Raw genomic sequence first — 19,736 nt, 5'->3', positions numbered from 1 at the left:
TTCTCCTGCTACTGAGATTGTTACTGCATCTCTCACAGAACAAAATTCTCATAGCTAACAGGATACTCCCTTACCCTATCAGCAAAACACTCTCCTTAAATTTTGCTGAATAGAGGTGGAAAGAGTATACAAAATATTTGAAGAATGGTTGAAAGCATGCTTTGCATGTGTTGGGAATTCCTGACAAAGAGAATCCTATATGAGCAAGAATTTTCAGTTTGGCACTTATTCTGTGTTTACATGACACACGCCCCCAAAGTATCCGGAAGCCACTTCAAGTAAAATAGAATTTCCTTTCCATCCCTACTCCTGAAGTACAATGATGCATAAAGTAGAGGATGCATACTCATTAGGAGAGTCGACAGCTAAGGTGTGATCCTGATTGCTGTTGCTGCGACTGTGATGGTACTGGGACCGTGGCAACTGCATGGTTCATTTCCAAAGCGGTCCACTGCCATGGTCCCAAGCCAGTGCTGAGAGGAGCCAGATTATTTCTGCTCCTTAAATGTCTGTCTTTTACTCCCTTAGCACAGCCTTGAAACAGCTTCTGGCTGCTTTGAGGGTGTGTGTCATATAAACACAATGTCCTCAAAGTGGCCAGAAGCCACTGTATTTGGCCCATGTGTTTCAGGCCATAGGTATACATGTAGTGTTAAACTGTGGAACTCACTGCTACAAAATGTTGTTCTAACTGCAAATTTGAACCACATCAAAAGAGGATTGTATAATTAGATAGTGCCATCAGCAGCTACAAGTTGGAGTGACTATATCTCTCCTCCAGTATCAGAGGCAATGTGCCTCTCTGTATCAGTGGCTGCGGAGCAAAAGATAGAGAGTGCTCTTTCAGGCAAATTCCACTTGATGGCTTCCCACTGACATCTGGCTGGCCATTATGTGAACAGAATGCTGGACTGTATAGTCCTTTGTCCTGATTCAACATGGCTGTTCTTATAAGTATAGTATGACCCCAGTATCCAAGGAAGTTACATTGTAAGAGCCCCCATGGATATCTGAAATCATGGATAATAGGAACCCTATTATCCGGCCCAAGCATGCCATAGAATCATACTGGAGGACCTGTATGAAAACATTTCTCTAGGCATTTCTAAGTCCTCCAGTGCAGTTCTATGGTATGCTTGAAATGGAAGTTGACCTTAGAATTGCACTGAAATACCTAGAGAGATTTTTTTCAGATGTGGATAAGTACATTTGTGGATATGGGGGTTGTATGGTAGGCTGCAAAAGTTCATTATTCAATGTGTTTCTCCTGAATCTGTTATTATTTATGGTTGTGTTTGTATCTTGTTTTTGTTGTCCCCCTCCCTTCTTAGGTGAATGAAATTTACCATGATGAATCCCTAGGGGTCCATATAAATGTAGTACTGGTTCGCATGATGATGTTGGGCTATGCCAAGGTAAATAAACCAGGTGAATGGTTCATCTCTCTCCTTTTTCATTCCAGTTACTCTTACTAGGTGAGATGTTAAGTGTGTTGTTGCATGTCCAATAAAAAACAGAACATACTGTAAATGCTTTAAACCAGGGGTGAGCAAAGAGACCCTGGGATCACATGCAGAACCCCCCTGAAAAGCTGTTTGTGGCCATTGAACCCTTCAGATTCTGTGGGCCACCCTTTTTCTGCCCAAAAAAGGAGCAGCAGTTCACCTTTAGAATACATCTTGATACCTTACACTATTTCACATTTTAAAAAAAATAACAATAATTAGACTTCCAGTTTTTCTAAAGAATTTTAGCAATCCATGTCCCCCCAAGTTTGCCTGTAGCATGAAAACAGCCCAGAAGCCCCTCTGTATTTGGAGGGACTGTAAGGAAATCCTAGACTTTTGGGGGTATGTCTGTTCTTATTATCAGGGACAAAAAATAATAGGAACTGTGTCTTGGCTTTTCCATGGCAGTGGGTAACTATAGCTTTCCAGCCATTTTAGATTTAGTTGCCATAATCCCTCACCATAGACTGTGCTTGACTGATGGGCCTTGTAGACCAAAAATATCTTGGAGGTCACAGCTGCTAACCTCTGATCTAACATTTCATAGAAGGAACTATTCCTCATTTTTAAATATACAGTGGACCCTTGTTATACACTGGGGTTTGGATCCAAGATCCCCTGTGTATAACAAAATCCGTGGATGCTCAAGTCCCATTAAATATAATTATATAGCAGAATGGTGTCCCTTATTTAAAAAAATGGAAAATCAAGGTTTGATATATGAAATTTATACTTTTTTGGAACATTTTCAAACCATGGATTCTTGAATCTGTGTATAAAAAATCAGTGTATAAGAAGGGCTGACTGTATCTGTAGGTTTCAGTTGGATGAAGGGAAACAGAGTACAGGTAATGAATGAGTATGCTCCATGGTTTTTCAGAGGATAAAATTTCATGCCTAACAGCATCTGGAATCTGAGCTCTGAAAAAATGAAATGTTTTATCTCTACAAATGATACAAAGAACACAGTTGCATGATTTTGTCATACATTGCACAGATGCTTCTGAATGAATCTCTCTGTGTGTGGTAGGCAATTATTCATATCAATGTTACATCCTTTAATAAAGCAGGGTAAAACATCTTGGGAAGGTAAAATGGCCACTTCATTGATATCCTTAAATGCTCATAAATATTTACAGCCTTTGCATTTGAACACACATATGTTGTGGTTCAAGCAGAATGCTAATAGTCCATGTGTACACATATCACTGCCCTCAGATTTATCTTAAAAGAGTGGTGCATTTTCCTCCCCAGCAGATTGGAATGTAAGCAAAGCACAGCTGTGTGGATCCAGTTGTCCTGGCTGAGCAGTCGTCTTACTCGCTAACCATTTGTCATCTACATAGTTTCTCCTATAGAGAAAAGGTTTCCAAGCTCATTAGTCTGATAAAGAGTATAAACACTGAAGATAATGATTTCTGCAAGATTTCTAATATACAATGTTAACAAGCAGACCCCAAAGCCTGGAGCCAAGGGGGTGCCTGACTCTCACCACCTCTACATATAATCAAGAGAAGCTCACTATATGGGCTGGAAATTCACCACACCACAAGTTTACTTGTCTCTGTTCTGTATCATCAACTGCCACTGACAGAAGAAGAAGGGATGCAGCATGATGTCAGCCAGAGCCTTGAAAATCTACTTTCCTGCACTGTGACTCTCAGAACCCTTTAGCCATCATCTCAGGCTGGGAAATGTTTGGGTGCTGTGGTCCAAGAAGTAACTCTGCTATGCTCTGATGTCAACACATGCAATTAAATTTATCAGATACTAGAGCAGGAATAGGCAAAGGGCAACCCAGATCAGTCCTTCTCAGGCTATCTGAGGTGAGGGACCATCAGTTAATTTTCCCCAATATTCTAGGGACTAATTGCATACACATGTTTCTTTCTTTCCTGGAAGCTCACCATGGAGCAGCTTCCAGTGACTCAAGGCCTAGCACTGGGCCAAGGACTACCACTTTGAGTAGCGCTGTGCTAGCTTTTGCTAGATTGCAATTTCCAGTAGCCCTAGCCAACAAAGACAATGGTGAGGAATTCTGGGAGGTGCAAACCAACAACTATTGGAGGACTGTATGAAAGATGGGAAAGCTACTTTTTCCAATATCCCCAACAAGTGCTGTCAGAAGCAGGTACCTTATTTTGCCAATTTGTGCCAGTCATGTAGTTTGTAGTGGCAAAGCCCAGTAGGAAGTGGGCTACTGCTGTTTCAATTATTACATGCAGGTCAAAAGTGGAAGCAATTTCTTTGATTCTGTTCTGGTTTATATATATTACATTCTCTTTTAGTCAATCAGCCTCATCGAACGGGGAAATCCATCAAGGAGCCTGGAAAATGTATGCCGTTGGGCGTATCAGCAACAAAGAACAGACCCAAGTCATTCAGAGCACCATGATCATGCCATATTTCTAACCAGACAGGATTTTGGACCAGCTGGAATGCAAGGTAGCTTGATGAAAATGTAATGCACATACTTACTTACCTGTGCTTCATTCTGGAAATGTTCAAACCACAGACAATTTTTATTCTTCTTTTTCAAAGTTTGTAAAACATGAAACAAACTGTGAAGTCGAAGGCTTTCATGGCCAGCATCCATAGTTTTTTGTGGGTTTTTGAACTATGTGGCCATGTTCTATAAGGGTTTATTCCTGATGTTTTGCCAGCCACAGATGCTGGCGAAACATCAGGAATAAACGCTTATAGAACATGGCCACATAGCCTGAAAAACCCACAAAAAACTATGAGACCAACTACTTCTATGTTCCTCCCATACTCTCTAACATTTCATGGATGAAAACTAAAATACATGACCAAGCAATTACCGAGTATGGTCAAGGTGCCAAACGTTATTAATGAGGAAAAACACACAAGCCAGGAGAGGCTTTTGCTTGTGTCTACAGGGAAGAATAAGATTCCACCACCTCCTCTCCTCCTTTCTGAGTTACCTGAGCACAGACTACTTTTGCACTGCAAACTCATTTTTTAGCAACTTTAGTAAACTTATGACAAGGGAGGAAGTGGGAGAAGGAGGAGGCAGAAAATGATACATTTTAAAAGCAGCTGGAAAAGTGGAATGACAGAGAAATAATGGGAACTGTCCCTGCCAAACTGGGACAGTTGGAGGGTATGTCCTCCTCCCTGGGCTCATATTTTCCTCAAGGTAGTTCCAACATTCCGTCTTCATGGCTACTAAGAGTCATTTTAAATCAGATATTTTTTTCCTACTCAGATGAATCAAGGCATGTACACAGAGCATCACTACCTGCTTCTGCCCTCATTGAGGAATTTCAGAAGGAGACTTTCAAAGAAGCAGTGAAGCATAGACACTAGGAAAGCATCTTTAGACACTAGGGATGTGAAAAATTGTTTTCCTCTTGAGATTTTGCTCAAATCTGAGCCAGATGAAATTGCACCCCAAGCATTATGAGACTGAGATGCTAAAGCTGGGGAGGGTGTTGTGTTTTGATATTACTGAGAATTGCAAAATAATTTGTACAAAACCCCAGAGCACTGAAAGCAAGATCAGGAGCCAATAGATCATCAACAACAGAAGGTTCCACTAATGTAACTGTGAAAAACACCAGAGCATATGGAGGAGGCCAGCACATCAAGTGACATATGTAGAACTATGTTTGAGCATCCCACTGAGAGCTCTGCATAGTGCCAGGGAACTGTAGGGAGTCATGTATCTAAGGCAATCGCCTTATAGAAGCCCATTACAAACATCTGCCAGCACAACCAGCTCTAGCATAAAGCCCCACTTGGGATATTGGCCAATGTATACAAAATTCATCTAGTTCTGTACAAAATGAATCTATTCAAAATACATCTAGTTCACACATTTAGTATTTATTGTATTTCCCCCTCACCTATTATGGGTGTAAGAGCTGGATGATGAAGAAAGCTGATAGAAAGAAAATCAACTCATTTGAGGTGTAGTGTTGGAGAAGAGTTAGGTGGATATCGTGGATGGCTAAAAAGACAAACAATGGGTCCTAGAACAAATCAGCCCTGAACTCTCCCTAGAAACCAGGATGACTAAATTGAAGTGGTCATATTTTGGGCATATCATGAGAAGACATAACTCATTAGAAAAGATGAAAATGATCAGAAAGACAGAAGGCAGTAGGAAGAGAGGAAGACCACACGCCAGATGGGTGGGCTCAGTCAAAGACAACATGGCCCTAAATTTACAGGAACTGACAAGGATTGTTGGGGACAGGGTGTCTTAGAGATGCCTCATTCAGAGAGATGCCAGAGGTTGAAATCAGCTTGAGGGTAGTTAACAATCAATATTTTGTAAAATACTGAGTGTTTTACTAAACATGCAAAAATAAAAAATGGAATGTGCTCATTTTCTCAGGAAGTCCTTCCTTTTATATTAAAAAAAATCATCTCATAATATCTAATAGTAAGGATTTTTTTTCTTTTGCATCCCATAAAAAAATTACAAGACCAATATAACTGAGTTTACATTCCCATTGCAGTGTATGGGGTTAAACAATTCTTGCCTACCCATTCTCCTCCCGCCTTTCACAACAGCCAAAACACCCCTTAGTATTGCAACCTGAAGATGTGGTAAAGAATTTGGAGGGCTGTTTTAACTGAGCTTTCTTTACAATGCTGTGTGGGGGAAATGAAGTTCAAAACACAAGAGAGTACTAAAGTTGCAGTTGCGAAATTGAGCAATGCTGTCAGGTAGACATGTTAAATTGTCATGCAGAACAGAAAACCCTCTAAGTGAAGCATAAAAGAAGTCAGGCTTGTAGCAAAGGGTTATGATTAAGTTATCCATCCTGTCAGTGTATTTGGGTTTGTTTCTTCTTTTTTTGACATAAGTTGTTTTAGTAGACAACAATGATGGACAGCTCAATCATATGCAGAAGTAATTTTTGGAATCAAATGTAACTTGCTTCCAAATAAATATACATAAGATGGTGTTTGTTAGTCTACCTCCGAGATCATATAAAGGAAATCGCAAGAGAGTAGGTAAGGCCTGTCAGAATGAAAGAAAGTTGTCAATTTAGTGTCCTACTTCTACAGGTCTGTCTGCTCTATAGCATTTAAGCAGTTTGATACCACTTTAACTAGCATTCCTCCATTCTATGAAATCCTGAAATTTGTGGTATTCAGATTGTGAGGTATTCAGAATTATTTGCTAAAAAGTGGTAGTAGTTCAATGGACTAGAGCTTGGCAACAAAGAATTCTATATACCTTTTGAGTGTGTGTGTCTTCAAGTCGCCTGTCAACTTACTGTGACCAAATTACAAATCCCAGGATTTCAAAGGTTGAAACCATGGCAGTTAGCGGTATCAAATTTCTATGGCTATGGAGATTATTGCATTAGCTTCGCTGCCTGAATAGACCCAGGATGTACCTTTGCATTCACCCATCACCAGGCAGTATGCAGCCTGTATGCAACCTAGGCTTCTCCAGGCGTTGTCCATAACTTTTAAAGAATGGGAAAATCCTGTTGAATACTGCCCAGTGATGGGTGAATGTGATATAATCTGCCTTAAGAAAGTTACATGCCAGGTCTATCCTGGCAGAGAAGCTAATGCAATAATCTCCTATGTAATACAGTACTCACAAAACTACCTGGGTCTGGTGGGCTTTGGGAATGGAATGCTAGTCTTGATAGAGCTTGGCCTGATATTGTTCTTTATTCTTATCCGTAATTATCAAAATGTTAAGACAATAAGAAAAACCAGAATTTATGGATGCCATCACTTGTTCACTACGAGTCATAGCTTGCTGGACAATGCTTATTCTGCAGGACTATGGCTTGTTACAGACTGCCAAAATAAAGCTGCTTCGGGTCTCTTTGGAGATATGCTATTTAAATGATGCATGGGTCCTAAGAGTCCGGAGGTTGCGCCAAAGCCACACTCCATTCCTAAGCACTGGAGTGCAGCTTTGGTGCAGCTTCCGGATTCTTCGGATGCATGCATCATTTAAACAGCATACCTCCAAAGAGACCCGAAGCAGCTTTATTTTGGCAGTCTGTAACAGGCCTTTGTTGTGCATAGGAGCAAGGCCAAGAAACAGCTTGGGGGAAAGGCTGTAGCTTTGCATAGAAAAGGTCCCAGGTGTAATCTCCAATTTTCTAGGCAACGTTTGAGGGGGACAAACCCTGTTGGGAAGCCTAGAAAACTGTGCAGCTTAGTATTTGTAATACTTAGCTAAAGAGACCAATTGCATGACTCACCAGATGACATCTTATTGTGAAGCAATAGGAAACATGTATTTTTCTATTGCACAAGGTACAGGAATGTCTCCTTCTGAACCTGCAAACATTGACCACAAAATCTGTTCTTTAGCTAAATTAAAAATTGACATTTTTTCCAGGTGGAGTTATAAACAAATGTGATGATATGTTTTGCTTTTAAATACCAACCTTTAACACTTTAACACTTTCAACAGGATATGCTCCAGTAACAGGCATGTGTCATCCTGTCAGAAGCTGCACTCTTAACCATGAAGATGGGTTTTCTTCAGCATTTGTGGTTGCCCATGAAACTGGCCATGTGTAAGTCTTACTAGAAAATTAGTACTGGATCAACAATTAGAGATCTCTGTTCTAATCTACCACTTGATGTATGTTAAATGCCATTCCCCCCCCCCCCCCCCCAGACAGAGAGAGAGAGAGAGAGATTCAAAGCAAGAAGATGCAGTGGTAGTGATTTCTATGGCAGAATCTGCTTCCTAGCAATCTGGGGGCACTTCTTATTGTTGTTCTCCAAGAAATAATCTTTGATAAGCTTTAAGCCATTTTCACCTGAGGATCAACAGAGGAATATCAGGGTTTTTAGTTTTAACTGCTGTTTTTATGCTTGATATTGTGTTTTTAATATGTTATACTGTTTAATACTGTCTTAAGGGGGGGAGGGATAAAGTGTTTTTAATTGTTATATTTTATATTTTATTGTTGTTAACCGCCCGGATTGGTTTGCCAGAGGGCGGTATACAAATAAATATTATTATTATTATTATTATTATTATTATTATTTGTTTATTGGAGCTATACCCCACCTTTGAATTCAGGGCAGGTATATGTGCTATTCAGGTGTTCTTCTATCAGCACTTCCATCTGAAAGGAATATCATACTGGGATAGTGAGCTTCATACCACCCTGTTTTATGCATGTACATGCCTTCCACCCCTCTTTCAATGGGTCCATCCACAGAAGGTTTTTTGGTCAAGGTCTGGGTCCACTCTGCCTTTATTGGCAAAATCTCAGATTCATGTTCCTTCATCTTTCCCCAACCTGGTGTCCTTCAGATGTTTCGTACTTTAGTATTGATCATCCCTAACTATTGGTCATGTTGTCTCTGGTTAATGGAATATTGGGGCTGATGAAAGCTGGAGGGCATCAGGTTAGGGAAGTCTACAACTCTTTATTGGTTTTACTATGGTGAAAACTGTGATTTGAACTATGCCACTAACAGACATCTTCTAGGGCATGTCTACACAAACCAAATGAACCAGTTTTCCCCTGCCATCATTGCAGCCTGTCTACATGATGTAGGGACAAATCCCCAATTCGAGTGCTTTACAAGTGAGGGCCAATTCTGCCCCAAATCCACCCTATCCCTGCCTAAATTTTCAAAAATTGATTCTTTGCTCTGGATTTTGCAGGAAAATATGACACACTCCATAATGACACCAGGCAGCTTTTTACACATGCCTCCACTGTCCTTGCTGCTACCACTGGCATGAGTCACTCCCGCGGAGATCACAACAAAGCACTGAGCCATGTGATCAAGATGGGCACCTCATTTCTGACCTCAGAGGGAGTAACTTATGCCACAGCAGAACACGTGTGTGGACAGCCATCTGGTATCACTATGGAGTGCGGAGCTAATGGTGGGAATCTGGGGCAGCTAGGGGCCAGAATACTCTGGCAGCATCCTGGAGTATTCTGACTGGTGTAGATGAGCGCCTAGACACAGGAAAAAATTCTCTACCGTAACAATTTCTTACGTAAGGTGAGTCTTCTTTCTTTTTAATGAGAGATCATTCTCACATATGAACCATTGGTTGGATTCTGAAGAATCAGGGTTGTTAGAGACAAATAAGAATCAGGTTTACCATCACAATGAGAATAGGGCATGCTCATAGACAGCTCTGGTTCTGTGAAATGCAGGTAGCTTAAACTCATTTGACTGATATGGTTTCCTTTCAAGGAATCTTGTGCTGGAAAAAGTCAGCTCAACATGAACCTACAACATCTTTAAGAAGGCTTATTATCTTCTAGCTCAGTTAGTAGATATCATGGATAATGGATGTGCTTTTGCATCATAATCCCTTATCATGGTCTCTGTTGAGTGCAGCTTCTAGAAATTGAAATCTAAACCATCTGAATGATTTACTACCCCTTATTTCTATGCTAACATCCATTTGTTAATCTTTGATTTCAGGTTGGGAATGGAACATGATGGTCAAGGGAACAGGTGTGGGGACGAGACAGCAATGGGGAGTGTGATGGCTCCATTGGTGCAAGCTGCTTTTCACCGTTATCACTGGTCCCGATGCAGTGGCCAGGAACTCAAAAGATACATACAGTAAGGACCAGCATGTGGTTGGGTAATTCTCTACTAACAATTTGCAGAGGGGATAATGCATAGCAATGGTGGAAGCTGTCCTGTGTAACACTCATTGTTTACTAGAAGACTGTAAGGCCATCTCAAGGCATTTTGGTGCCCGAGCAAAGATCAAAATGGCTCCCCTTGTATGTCCTTATATAAAACCAAAGTGGACCCACAGTGCTGAATAGTGTTTGTTCAACACTGGCAATGGGATAGTATCCTCCACATAACTTAAAGGGAATATGCTAATTTAGGAGATGCAGAACAGGCCAGATTGAACATGGCTCTTTAGTTCAACAGAATAAGGGGCATTGCCCAAGATGCCCCCAAGCACAGAATACCTTCTTTTATAATGCTCCACCTCCTCCAGTAAATATGCTATAATAACCAGGGTTTATGGCAATAAGGGGATTCTAGCCCCAGTGTATTGAATTTTTTTATTCTCATTCCACAGTCTCATTTTCTTACTGTCCTGTTCAAATTTTTTTGGTTGTTGTAAAGTTTATTGAGTCTTTGCTTCCCTCTAGTGCTGGACATGATACATAGATAGATTTCTTGTATGTCCTCAAGTCATTTCTCACATGTAGGGACCCCAAGGCAAACCTAGCACAGGGTTTTCTTGGCAGAAATTGTTCAAAGGGGGTTTGCTCTTGCCCTGCTTTGAGTGTGACTTGCCCAATGTCACTTAGTGGGTTTTCATGATCGATAGATAGATAGATAGATAGATAGATAGATAGATAGATAGATAGATAATTTGCTGCCCTCTAGTGCTGGACAAGATGGATAGCTGGATCAAGGGATCTGCTGCCCTCTAGTGCTGGATATGATAGACAGATAGATAATTCTGAAATGTTGAGTATAAGTATGACTAGAGCAAAGCTTGTTATAAACAGGGATGCCCTCATTATTCATGATCGGTGATGCATCCGAGTGTGCGTAATCAGTGTGACTAATAATTACATTCTGATTGAAAAGTAAATTGGAAACCGCAGTTCCAGCTGACAACTTTCATCTTTTCTCTTTTGTTCCCCATTGCATTGCCAGCTCCTATGACTGCCTCCTTGATGATCCCTTTGAACATGACTGGCCCAAACTTCCTGAGCTGCCAGGAATAAATTATTCGATGGATGAACAGTGTCGTTTCGATTTTGGTGTGGGCTACAAAATGTGCACGGCGGTATGTCCAGAGAGGTTTCTAGAAAGTAAGGCTGGACCAAACTTTTGGACTGTTAAAAGTTCAGCCTGAAAATTGAAGAGGGTTGGGTGAGAAGGGGTGTGTGCATCTACAGTACTTTACCTCTCTCACAGTCTTCAGTGGAGTTGATAGGGTAAAGAGGATGATACTTTCTGACACTCCCACCCACAGGCAGCTCACCCCATACACCCAGTGCCTTCATGTAGGTTACGTTTTGGGAGATAGACCCCAGTATGGGGTTCCACTAATTTGATCTGAAAACCATTTGTCCTGTTCCTCTACAGTAGCTGAAATCTTCCTCAATATTGTAATATGCAAATAGAGGTGCAGAATTGGAGGAGTGAGCACACTGAATCCCAGTTCTGGGAAAAGAGCGGGATACAAATTATTATTATTATTATTATTATTATTATTATTATTTCAGCCAATGTGTGTGTTTTTTTTAGAAAAAATACAACATTGAGTTTTAGCCAGTTGATATTTTTGTTCATATTTTCGCCTCCACAAAATTGAGAAAGTGGAAACGATTAGAGCCTGGGTCATTTATTTAAAGGGCAAAAATGCCATTCTGTTCAACTTGAAATGATATAATGATAGAATTGGAAGGGGCCACTTAGGCCCCAAGTCCAATCCTACACTCAATGCAAGAACTCCAGCTAGAGCATCTCCATTAGCCTCTCTTTGAAGATTTCCCAATAAAGAGACCCCACCACCTTTCTAGGTAATTGGTTCCAATATCAAACCAATCTTACTATCAGGAAGTTCCTTGCGGTGTTCAATCAAAATGTTTTCTTTCACTTGCTAGTTGTATGGGAACTGGCTCACATGAGTGACATGCTTGTTTTTAGCTGTGTTTAAAATTGCTATTAAAAATATTAAAAAATGGACAAAATTGGACAAAAAACCCTACCCAAACTTAGGATCATTATTTGTTTAACTAATGTCTTAACAGTTAATCATGTTTCACTTTTAGCCAGTTGTGACTCTTTGATAATGGGCTATATTTTTAACCTGAAAATTAAGAAAGGGAAAACCTTCAAAACCTGGAGTATTTGTTTCCTTATTTTAGTTTATTTTTATAAAAGCCCTTGTTCTGTTCTAATGTTGGTTTCTTTTAATTGATCGTGATAAGAAAAATGGCTTATTGGATTTTAATGACATGTTACTTTTTATGTATGGAAAGGGATCTTGTAGCCCCTTTGATTCAAACTGAGTGAAAGAAGTTCTAGCATAAGCTTTCATAAACTAGGTCTGCTTCCTCGGATGCATGAAATGAACTGTAACCAGATCTCAAAAGTGGTGCAAGATCTCTTTGCATTCTTTCCATACTGATATTCCAAACCAACATGGGCATCTCTCTGAATGATCCATTTTAGTTATGTTTAAAAATATATAGTTAAAATATAACAATGGGCAGCAATTTAAGATCAAAAATAACCATTACTTGTTCAATTAATGTCATAATACTGTGCCTAATTGTGTTATTTCTTAAAGGTGATGTTACTCAGTAACTTAGTGTGCTGTAGGGTTGGGCAAAATAGCCCAATGAAGACTGATCATGCTCAGTAGTACAGAATATTGATTATCACTTGAAAAATGGGAAACAGAGGTGATGATAGATGTGGAATAGGCTGGAAGGTCCTGCAGAAAAGCACATCTGACTGTATGTTTGGACTTCCACATACAGGACCCTTGCTGGTGATAACATGTTGCAATATTTTGTTGCAGGTCTCACATGTATTACATGTTGATGGCTCTACTTGTTTTAAATTGAGGGGTGTGTACAGTATATAAAACCCACTTTTTCCCCAACTTGCTCCCTTCTGATGTGTAAGACTGTAACCTCCATGACCTGAGCTGTTGTGAAAGCTTGGGATGCATCAACTGACTATGAAGCAGAGTATCCATTCTCTAAATAAATAAGAAGTGTGTTCTCTTCCATAAGGGAAGTGCAAAACAAGACATGGAGAATCCTAGCAAATGTTGTAAAATAACTCGGTACAAGTGCAGTATGACTCTGGTAGCTTTGGGGATATGTTCCCAGAGTTACCGCAGTTAGCGAAAATCGTGGATAACCCTGTATTTTCAGTGGAAGTTGACACTGAAGGATCTCCAGATGCCTAGAGATACCTTTTTTCTGGATACTGTTGAAACCACGGCTGCTGAACCCACGGATAAAGGGTTGATAATGTTTAAAAAAAACAGCTTGCTTTTAGGAATATAATGATGTTGTAAAACTTTTTTCTTTCATTTTTTTGTTAGAAACTCTCTGCATGTTGAAACTGTTTGTATTTAATATGTGGTACCTTGGTGTCTGACCCTTCCCAGTTTCGAACCTTTGACCCATGTAAACAGTTGTGGTGCAGCCATCCAGACAATCCCTACTTCTGCAAGACAAAGAAGGGGCCTCCACTTGATGGGACAGAATGTGCCCCTAGTAAAGTGAGTATGTGCTTTCAAGTTAAAGTTCACACTTTTGTCACTATTCAAAGTGTGACTCTGGGTAGCTTCCAGCTAGAGATATACTTGAAGAATGTAAATATTTACTTATTTCATCCTCACATGCAAGAATTCATAATTTCAAAACTTATCTTTCTGCTAGGTGACATTGCAAGGGTTTTGTGTCTTTTCTGATTATTTTTCACACTTCTGATGAAAAATTCATTTTTGAAAAGACTTGGGTTTGTGTAAAAAAGTTCTTTTCAGAAATAGGGTGTTTTCACAAAATACACTGTTTGCTGATTGTGCTAAAATCTTACAGATGTGAAAAAGAAGGCCTTGCACAAAAACATCTATTGATAGAACATTTCAATATGACCTTTTACATCCAGTGTGAGACTATTTTGAATTTTCTTTAGACCCCTAATATCATTGTCCAAGTACATGACCACAGAGGAATCTTAAATAACACATTAGTTTGTTTATCCATGTAGCTTGCTGTTGTCTTCTCTGACTAGCCAGGCTACCCAACATCTTTGACAGAGAACATGCTTTCCCATCAACTGCTTCCTGATTCTTTCAATAGCCAAGATTGAACCAATGTGCAACACATCTTGTTCTGAGTGATGCACCCTCCTATGTGCAACTCATCTTATTTGCAGTGATGTAGAGTCAACTCAATTGACTTGGACTCAAGTCACTTCAGTGACTCAATTGGATTCAACTTGGCAATAAATGACACATTGAGGTGACTTGACTTGCATATTTTTAATGACCAACTTGCTGGTGTCATTCACTTTAAGTAGGAAGCAATATCCACCCCCAGAGCACAGGTGTGTTTCTTAGAGGGGACAGCAAATGTGTTTGACAACAGACCTGAGACAGAAGCTTTTGAAAAGATTTAGAAAACTTCTCTAATGTGAAGCAGGGACAGGCTGCCAAGCAGACCTCAAGCCCAGTCTCAAGCCTATTGCCTAACATGTCTACTTAAGGAAATGCATCGCACCTCCTTTTTCTGTTTAAAGGACTCGACAGACAAATGGCTCTGTGATGCCCGTTTTTGCCCTGCATCCTTGCCACAGCTACCAAAAGGTGCGGTAAAGATGTGCTCCCTCTCAGGACCAAAAAGAAGCTGCCAAAGGCAGCTTCCTGAAAGGGGTGCGATTGGCGCTCTGATCACATCACTTCTGGCAAGCACAGTTTGGGCACTGTGCCATGCTCACGCCATCATGGTGCCACCTATGTAGATGGGGGCAAGCAATGATGGCGGCCTCCTCACAGACTAGGACTGCTGGGGGTGTAAATGCCCAGCCTCATCTAGCCCTAGTTCACCGGTAAGATGCTGCTGATTGCCCTTCTGTACCTAGCCAAACTTTACACCTAGTGTTGAGTCTGGACTTGAGACTTGAATTGATAGTATCTTGGAAGGACTTGAGACTGAAATTGAGACTTGAGAATAGAGGTGTGACACTTGACTTAAGACTTGATACTCCAATACTTGTACTCCAATACTAGAATGCATCATTGTGTATTTGTCAGTGAGTTGTTGTTCATATCATCCATATAGCTTCGGGACTGGCTGTATTTTCCAGGAGTGGTACTCGCTGACATAAGACCATAGTAGGCCCTGAATACATAAAATGCTCCGGATTCCATTTAATCTTGGAAGTTAAACAGGATCAGCACTTCTTAGTACTTGGATGGGAGGGTGACAATGAATATCATGTGCTGTAGGCTATATTCCAGAGAAAGGAACTGGCCAAACCACCTCTGGGTGTTCTTTGCCTAAGAAAACCCTATGAAATTCATGGAATCACCATAAGTCTACAGGTGACATGAAGGCACACACATGCACAGAGCATTCATCTCTCTAGTTCAATGATTGCCAACTGCTTCCCAGTGTTTTATTCAAGATTCCTTCCTAATCCCACCTGGAGATCTTTTGTGGTCCTTGTTGGTTTTCCATCCAAATACTTTGCTTAGCTTCCAAAATAAGACAGAGTCAGGTATGTTCAGGATTGTATGTATGGCTTAGCTAATTTGATTGAATCATCTTCAGCTATTTATTTACAAATGGGCCTGCTACAAGATGGTAGTTTCCACTTCCATGGAGGTCCTGATTCTGTGCTAATGTTAAAGAAATAATGCCCCCCCATGTAAAAGAAGGCCTGTAAATATTAGTTTTTTTAAAAAAACAAATTATCACTCCATTGAATATGGAAAGTTATTCTACTTTTCTCATACATAACAACAACTATGGCAGAATGTTTAGAAGAAAAAGATTCAGTATAAAAATATGCACTTGGGAGCAAGCAGAATAATGGATTTTCTTCATTTTCTAATTACACTAATTCTAACACTGAGTTCATTCAAAGAACACAAGAAGAGTCATGTCAGATAAAATGAAAGACCTATGTAGCCTAGTTCACACAGTAATTAACAGAACATGTGTTCAGAAGCCACCATGTCTACCTCCATGCTCTGTGGCAACATTTATACAAAACCACACTGTGGTAGTACTCCAACAAAACAAGGATAACACAAGAGCTACCTTACAGTGAATCTATTACCATTTGTCTGTCTCTCTCTCAAGTTCACTTCCTCTCCCTCAATTAAAATATCCCAGTGCTCAGTGAGACAGTGTTTTCTGCTGCCTTCTGCCTTCCCTGAGGCTCTCATGGAGAATGGGCCTCCCTGTTGACAAGTGGTTCCACCGAGTGAGATCACTTACTTACAGTATCTCTGGAAGGCAAACTATCATTATGGTCTAGAATATTTTTGTTTGTTTCTCCTTTCATCCTTCAGTGGTGCTATAAAGGTCACTGCATGTGGAAGAATACCAACCAGCTGAAGCAAGATGGCAACTGGGGAGCATGGACGAAATTTGGCTCCTGCTCCAGAACATGTGGAACTGGTGTTCGCTTCCGGACAAGGCAGTGCAACAATCCCATGTAAATCAGGGGAGCAGCAAACTTTGCATGTACAGAATTTTGGGGTGTATATCATGAGGGTTAATCATGCTACTTAAATTGCTGGGAGTCCTGTGAGGGAACCCATAAATTGATAGGGAAATTAATTTAGCTCAATAGGGTGCAACAAAAGGGCCAGGGTAACACCAGCCTGGATCTTTTGCTTTTTCTAACAGTTCCCAACCCACAGAACTCCAGAGGCAGTTTCCAAATTAATGTAGTTGATTTATAAACAGGGAATCAATGCACATGCAAGCATTCTCTATCTCTATCTCACCCCCCCACCCCCACCCCCAAGAACTAACAAAGCAAAGGTGGGAGAAAATGGATAGTTGGGGCTTTACTAATGGAGATGCTACACCGATCTTGAAGCATCATTCCAATTGTGGGGGAATCCGGAATGAGGATGACTTAGTGGTTGCCAGCAAGTGGGGTGGCCAGCCAAAGACGTGCCAGATTAGTCCAACAGAGATTCTGTACAATTCCAAGCTAGACCAAATTGCTATCAAAAATACAGTGGAAGGCAGTCATTTAAGGATTGTTATGTTTATGTGTTTTTCCAAAGTGAGGGGAATAGTGTTTGATCTGAAAAGCGTTGTACATTTTTCCAATCAAAGAGAGTTCCGTCTCCTGAAAGAGGCCTTCTTTATCTTTGATATGCAACCCATCTCCAAGCCCAACTCTCTTCACATCCCTATGTGAATGGATGATGTTGATCTCATATCCAGCTAAGTGCCTCTAGCATCTCTGTGCTAAATTTGCAAGTGTGATCTGGTTAATTTCCTGCTCAGGAGAAGCCCTTGTAGGGCTACTTGCCTTAGAGATACTAACTTGATATCAGGGCTATAGGGGAGTGAATAAGAGATGGCTCTTGGGCTACAGTCAAATAACTATTTTACTGAGATAGCAGGTGTGAAGTGCTTGAATACTAAGAGACATGATGACCCGAAACTTCAGATGAGGACATTAATATAAAGAAAGTTGCCTAAATCTACCTCTGCTATCTTGCAAACGTTTGTAGCCCACCCCAAGAAAAGCCTCCCCTGAGCGCCAGAGAATACACCTGAATACTCTGAGAGGAACAGAGATAAGGAAATGCACCATCAGTTATCTTCCATAAACTAATTGATTTTAGGATCTAAGTCAAGGAGGAGGGGGAAGAGATGATGGCTATATCTTTACTATGTAAAAGAGAATCCCCACAACTAGAATTTAGAACTGGCATGGGGTGGGGAGGACAAAATGTTATTGACTGCAGTCCCCGTCATTCCTGGCTATAGCCCATGTTGATGGAGCTGATGGGAGTCATAGTCCACCAATATCTGGATGGACCACGCAGTCACTAATCTTGCTTTATAGACAAGAATAGAACAGTGTTGATAGGTTTCATAGTCTAGAGAAGGTGACTGGAAAGTCAGAAGGTAATTCAAGCATCCTAATTAATGCTTCTAACCATTTGCTCCCTAAAGGCCTGTTAATGGAGGTCAAGATTGTGCCGGTGTCAACTTTGAGTACCAGCTATGCAACATGGAAGAGTGTCCAAAGCATTATGAAGACTTCCGAGCCCAGCAGTGTCAACAACGCAACTCACATTTTGAATATCAGAACAGTAAACACCACTGGCTGCCATATGAGCATCCTGATGGTATGCAATGAGGTTTTCTTGCTTCTGTTCTTCTTTCACAAAACCTGCTTCAAATATTGCAAAGAACAAAAAGAAGAACAAATCCACTCTTGGCATGGATATGTATTTCTTACAGAGCAAGTTTTGCACTGCCTTTGATTGATCACTAGTGATTGATAAGTGGTAAAGATAACAGGATTCGGAGGAAGATTTCAATAGTAATAGGGTATAAATTCTTCTAGATCAGTGATTCCCAAACTTTGGTCCTCTAGGTGTTTGGACTTCAACTCCCAGAAACCCCATCCAGCTTAGCCAACAATCAGGAATTATGGAAAATGACACTCAAAACCTCTGGAGGATCAGAGTTTGGGAACCAATGTTCTAGACTGTCCTTGGAAATCTTATATTCTGTTGGGTTTAGGTTGGACTTTAAAGGAGTTATTCAAGATGATGAATCTGTTTTAGAGAAAGGGCTCTACACCTTGGATACCTCTTTTCAAATTCAGGAAACCCACAATGGATTCACTACCTTGCAGATGTAGCAGCAACTAGCCACCATTGATGCCCAAGTGTTGTTTCCCACAAATGTTTCTAGCAGTTTTTTTTGTGGGTTTTTTGGGCTATGTGGCCATGTTCTAGAAGAGTTAATTCCTGACGTTTCACCAGCATCTGTGGCTGGCATCTTCAGAGAATGCTGGTCTGGAAGAGAGTGGGTATATATATACAGTACCATGTGATCCTGGGTAAGGAGGAGTGATTCCCATGTTAATCTGTGTATTGTTCTGTTGTTGATGGTCGGGCCTCGGGGGGGGGAGGATATGCAAAAGAGGATTAGTTTCTAGCAGGTATTCACAAATTTTTAAAGTGGTCCAACAAACACTCACTAAATATCTGTAGGATACAAATGATGAATCAGGAAGATCAAGATTTCTAGGCAAGTTATTCCTACTTAGTCTCTGTCCATCCCCATCAACAATTCTCTCTTACATGGTTAGGATCACAGTAAGATAATGCATGCAACACACTAGAAATAATCAAAAGTGTCATTGTGTAATGTTACTATGTGCCTTCAAGTCAACTCCAACTTACAGTGACTTTATAAGGGTTTTTTTGGGTAATATTTATTAAGAAGAGGTTTTTCATCAACTTCCTCTTAGACTGAGAGAGTGTGACTTGTCCAAGGTGACTTGTGGCTGATTCTTAGTCCAACACTAAGTCCAACACTTGGACCACTGTTGCACATGCCAAGCATTATTTAATCACACTATATCCATTTATGTTGAGGTTTCTGAACTGGTGTTTCCATGAAAGGGACAATTGAACTGGTTTTATAATATGGATATGGTTCCTGATAGTGACCTTAATGCAGTTGCTAACTGATCCCAGCAAATGTAGACTCAGTGACTCATTTG

General features: G+C 40.5%; 1 protein-coding gene across 1 annotated transcript in view; it reads left to right on the top strand.

Annotated features, from left to right (window-relative positions):
• The window catches only part of ADAMTS3 (ADAM metallopeptidase with thrombospondin type 1 motif 3), a 143,256-nt gene that overhangs the window by 96,793 nt on the left and 26,727 nt on the right, over positions 1-19,736 (top strand). The window contains exons 6-13 of the mRNA XM_042470322.1: positions 1,332-1,415; positions 3,797-3,953; positions 7,933-8,038; positions 9,930-10,073; positions 11,142-11,274; positions 13,621-13,734; positions 16,537-16,682; positions 18,170-18,345. Of these exons, the coding sequence (XP_042326256.1) occupies positions 1,332-1,415; positions 3,797-3,953; positions 7,933-8,038; positions 9,930-10,073; positions 11,142-11,274; positions 13,621-13,734; positions 16,537-16,682; positions 18,170-18,345 (1,060 nt within the window). The remainder of the gene's footprint in view (positions 1-1,331; positions 1,416-3,796; positions 3,954-7,932; positions 8,039-9,929; positions 10,074-11,141; positions 11,275-13,620; positions 13,735-16,536; positions 16,683-18,169; positions 18,346-19,736) is intronic.

The sequence above is a fragment of the Sceloporus undulatus genome, chromosome 5 (assembly GCF_019175285.1).
Source record: "Sceloporus undulatus isolate JIND9_A2432 ecotype Alabama chromosome 5, SceUnd_v1.1, whole genome shotgun sequence".
NCBI lineage: Eukaryota > Metazoa > Chordata > Lepidosauria > Squamata > Phrynosomatidae > Sceloporus > Sceloporus undulatus.
Note: the sequence above shows the minus strand (reverse complement) of the source record. Positions and strands in the feature narration are given on the sequence as shown.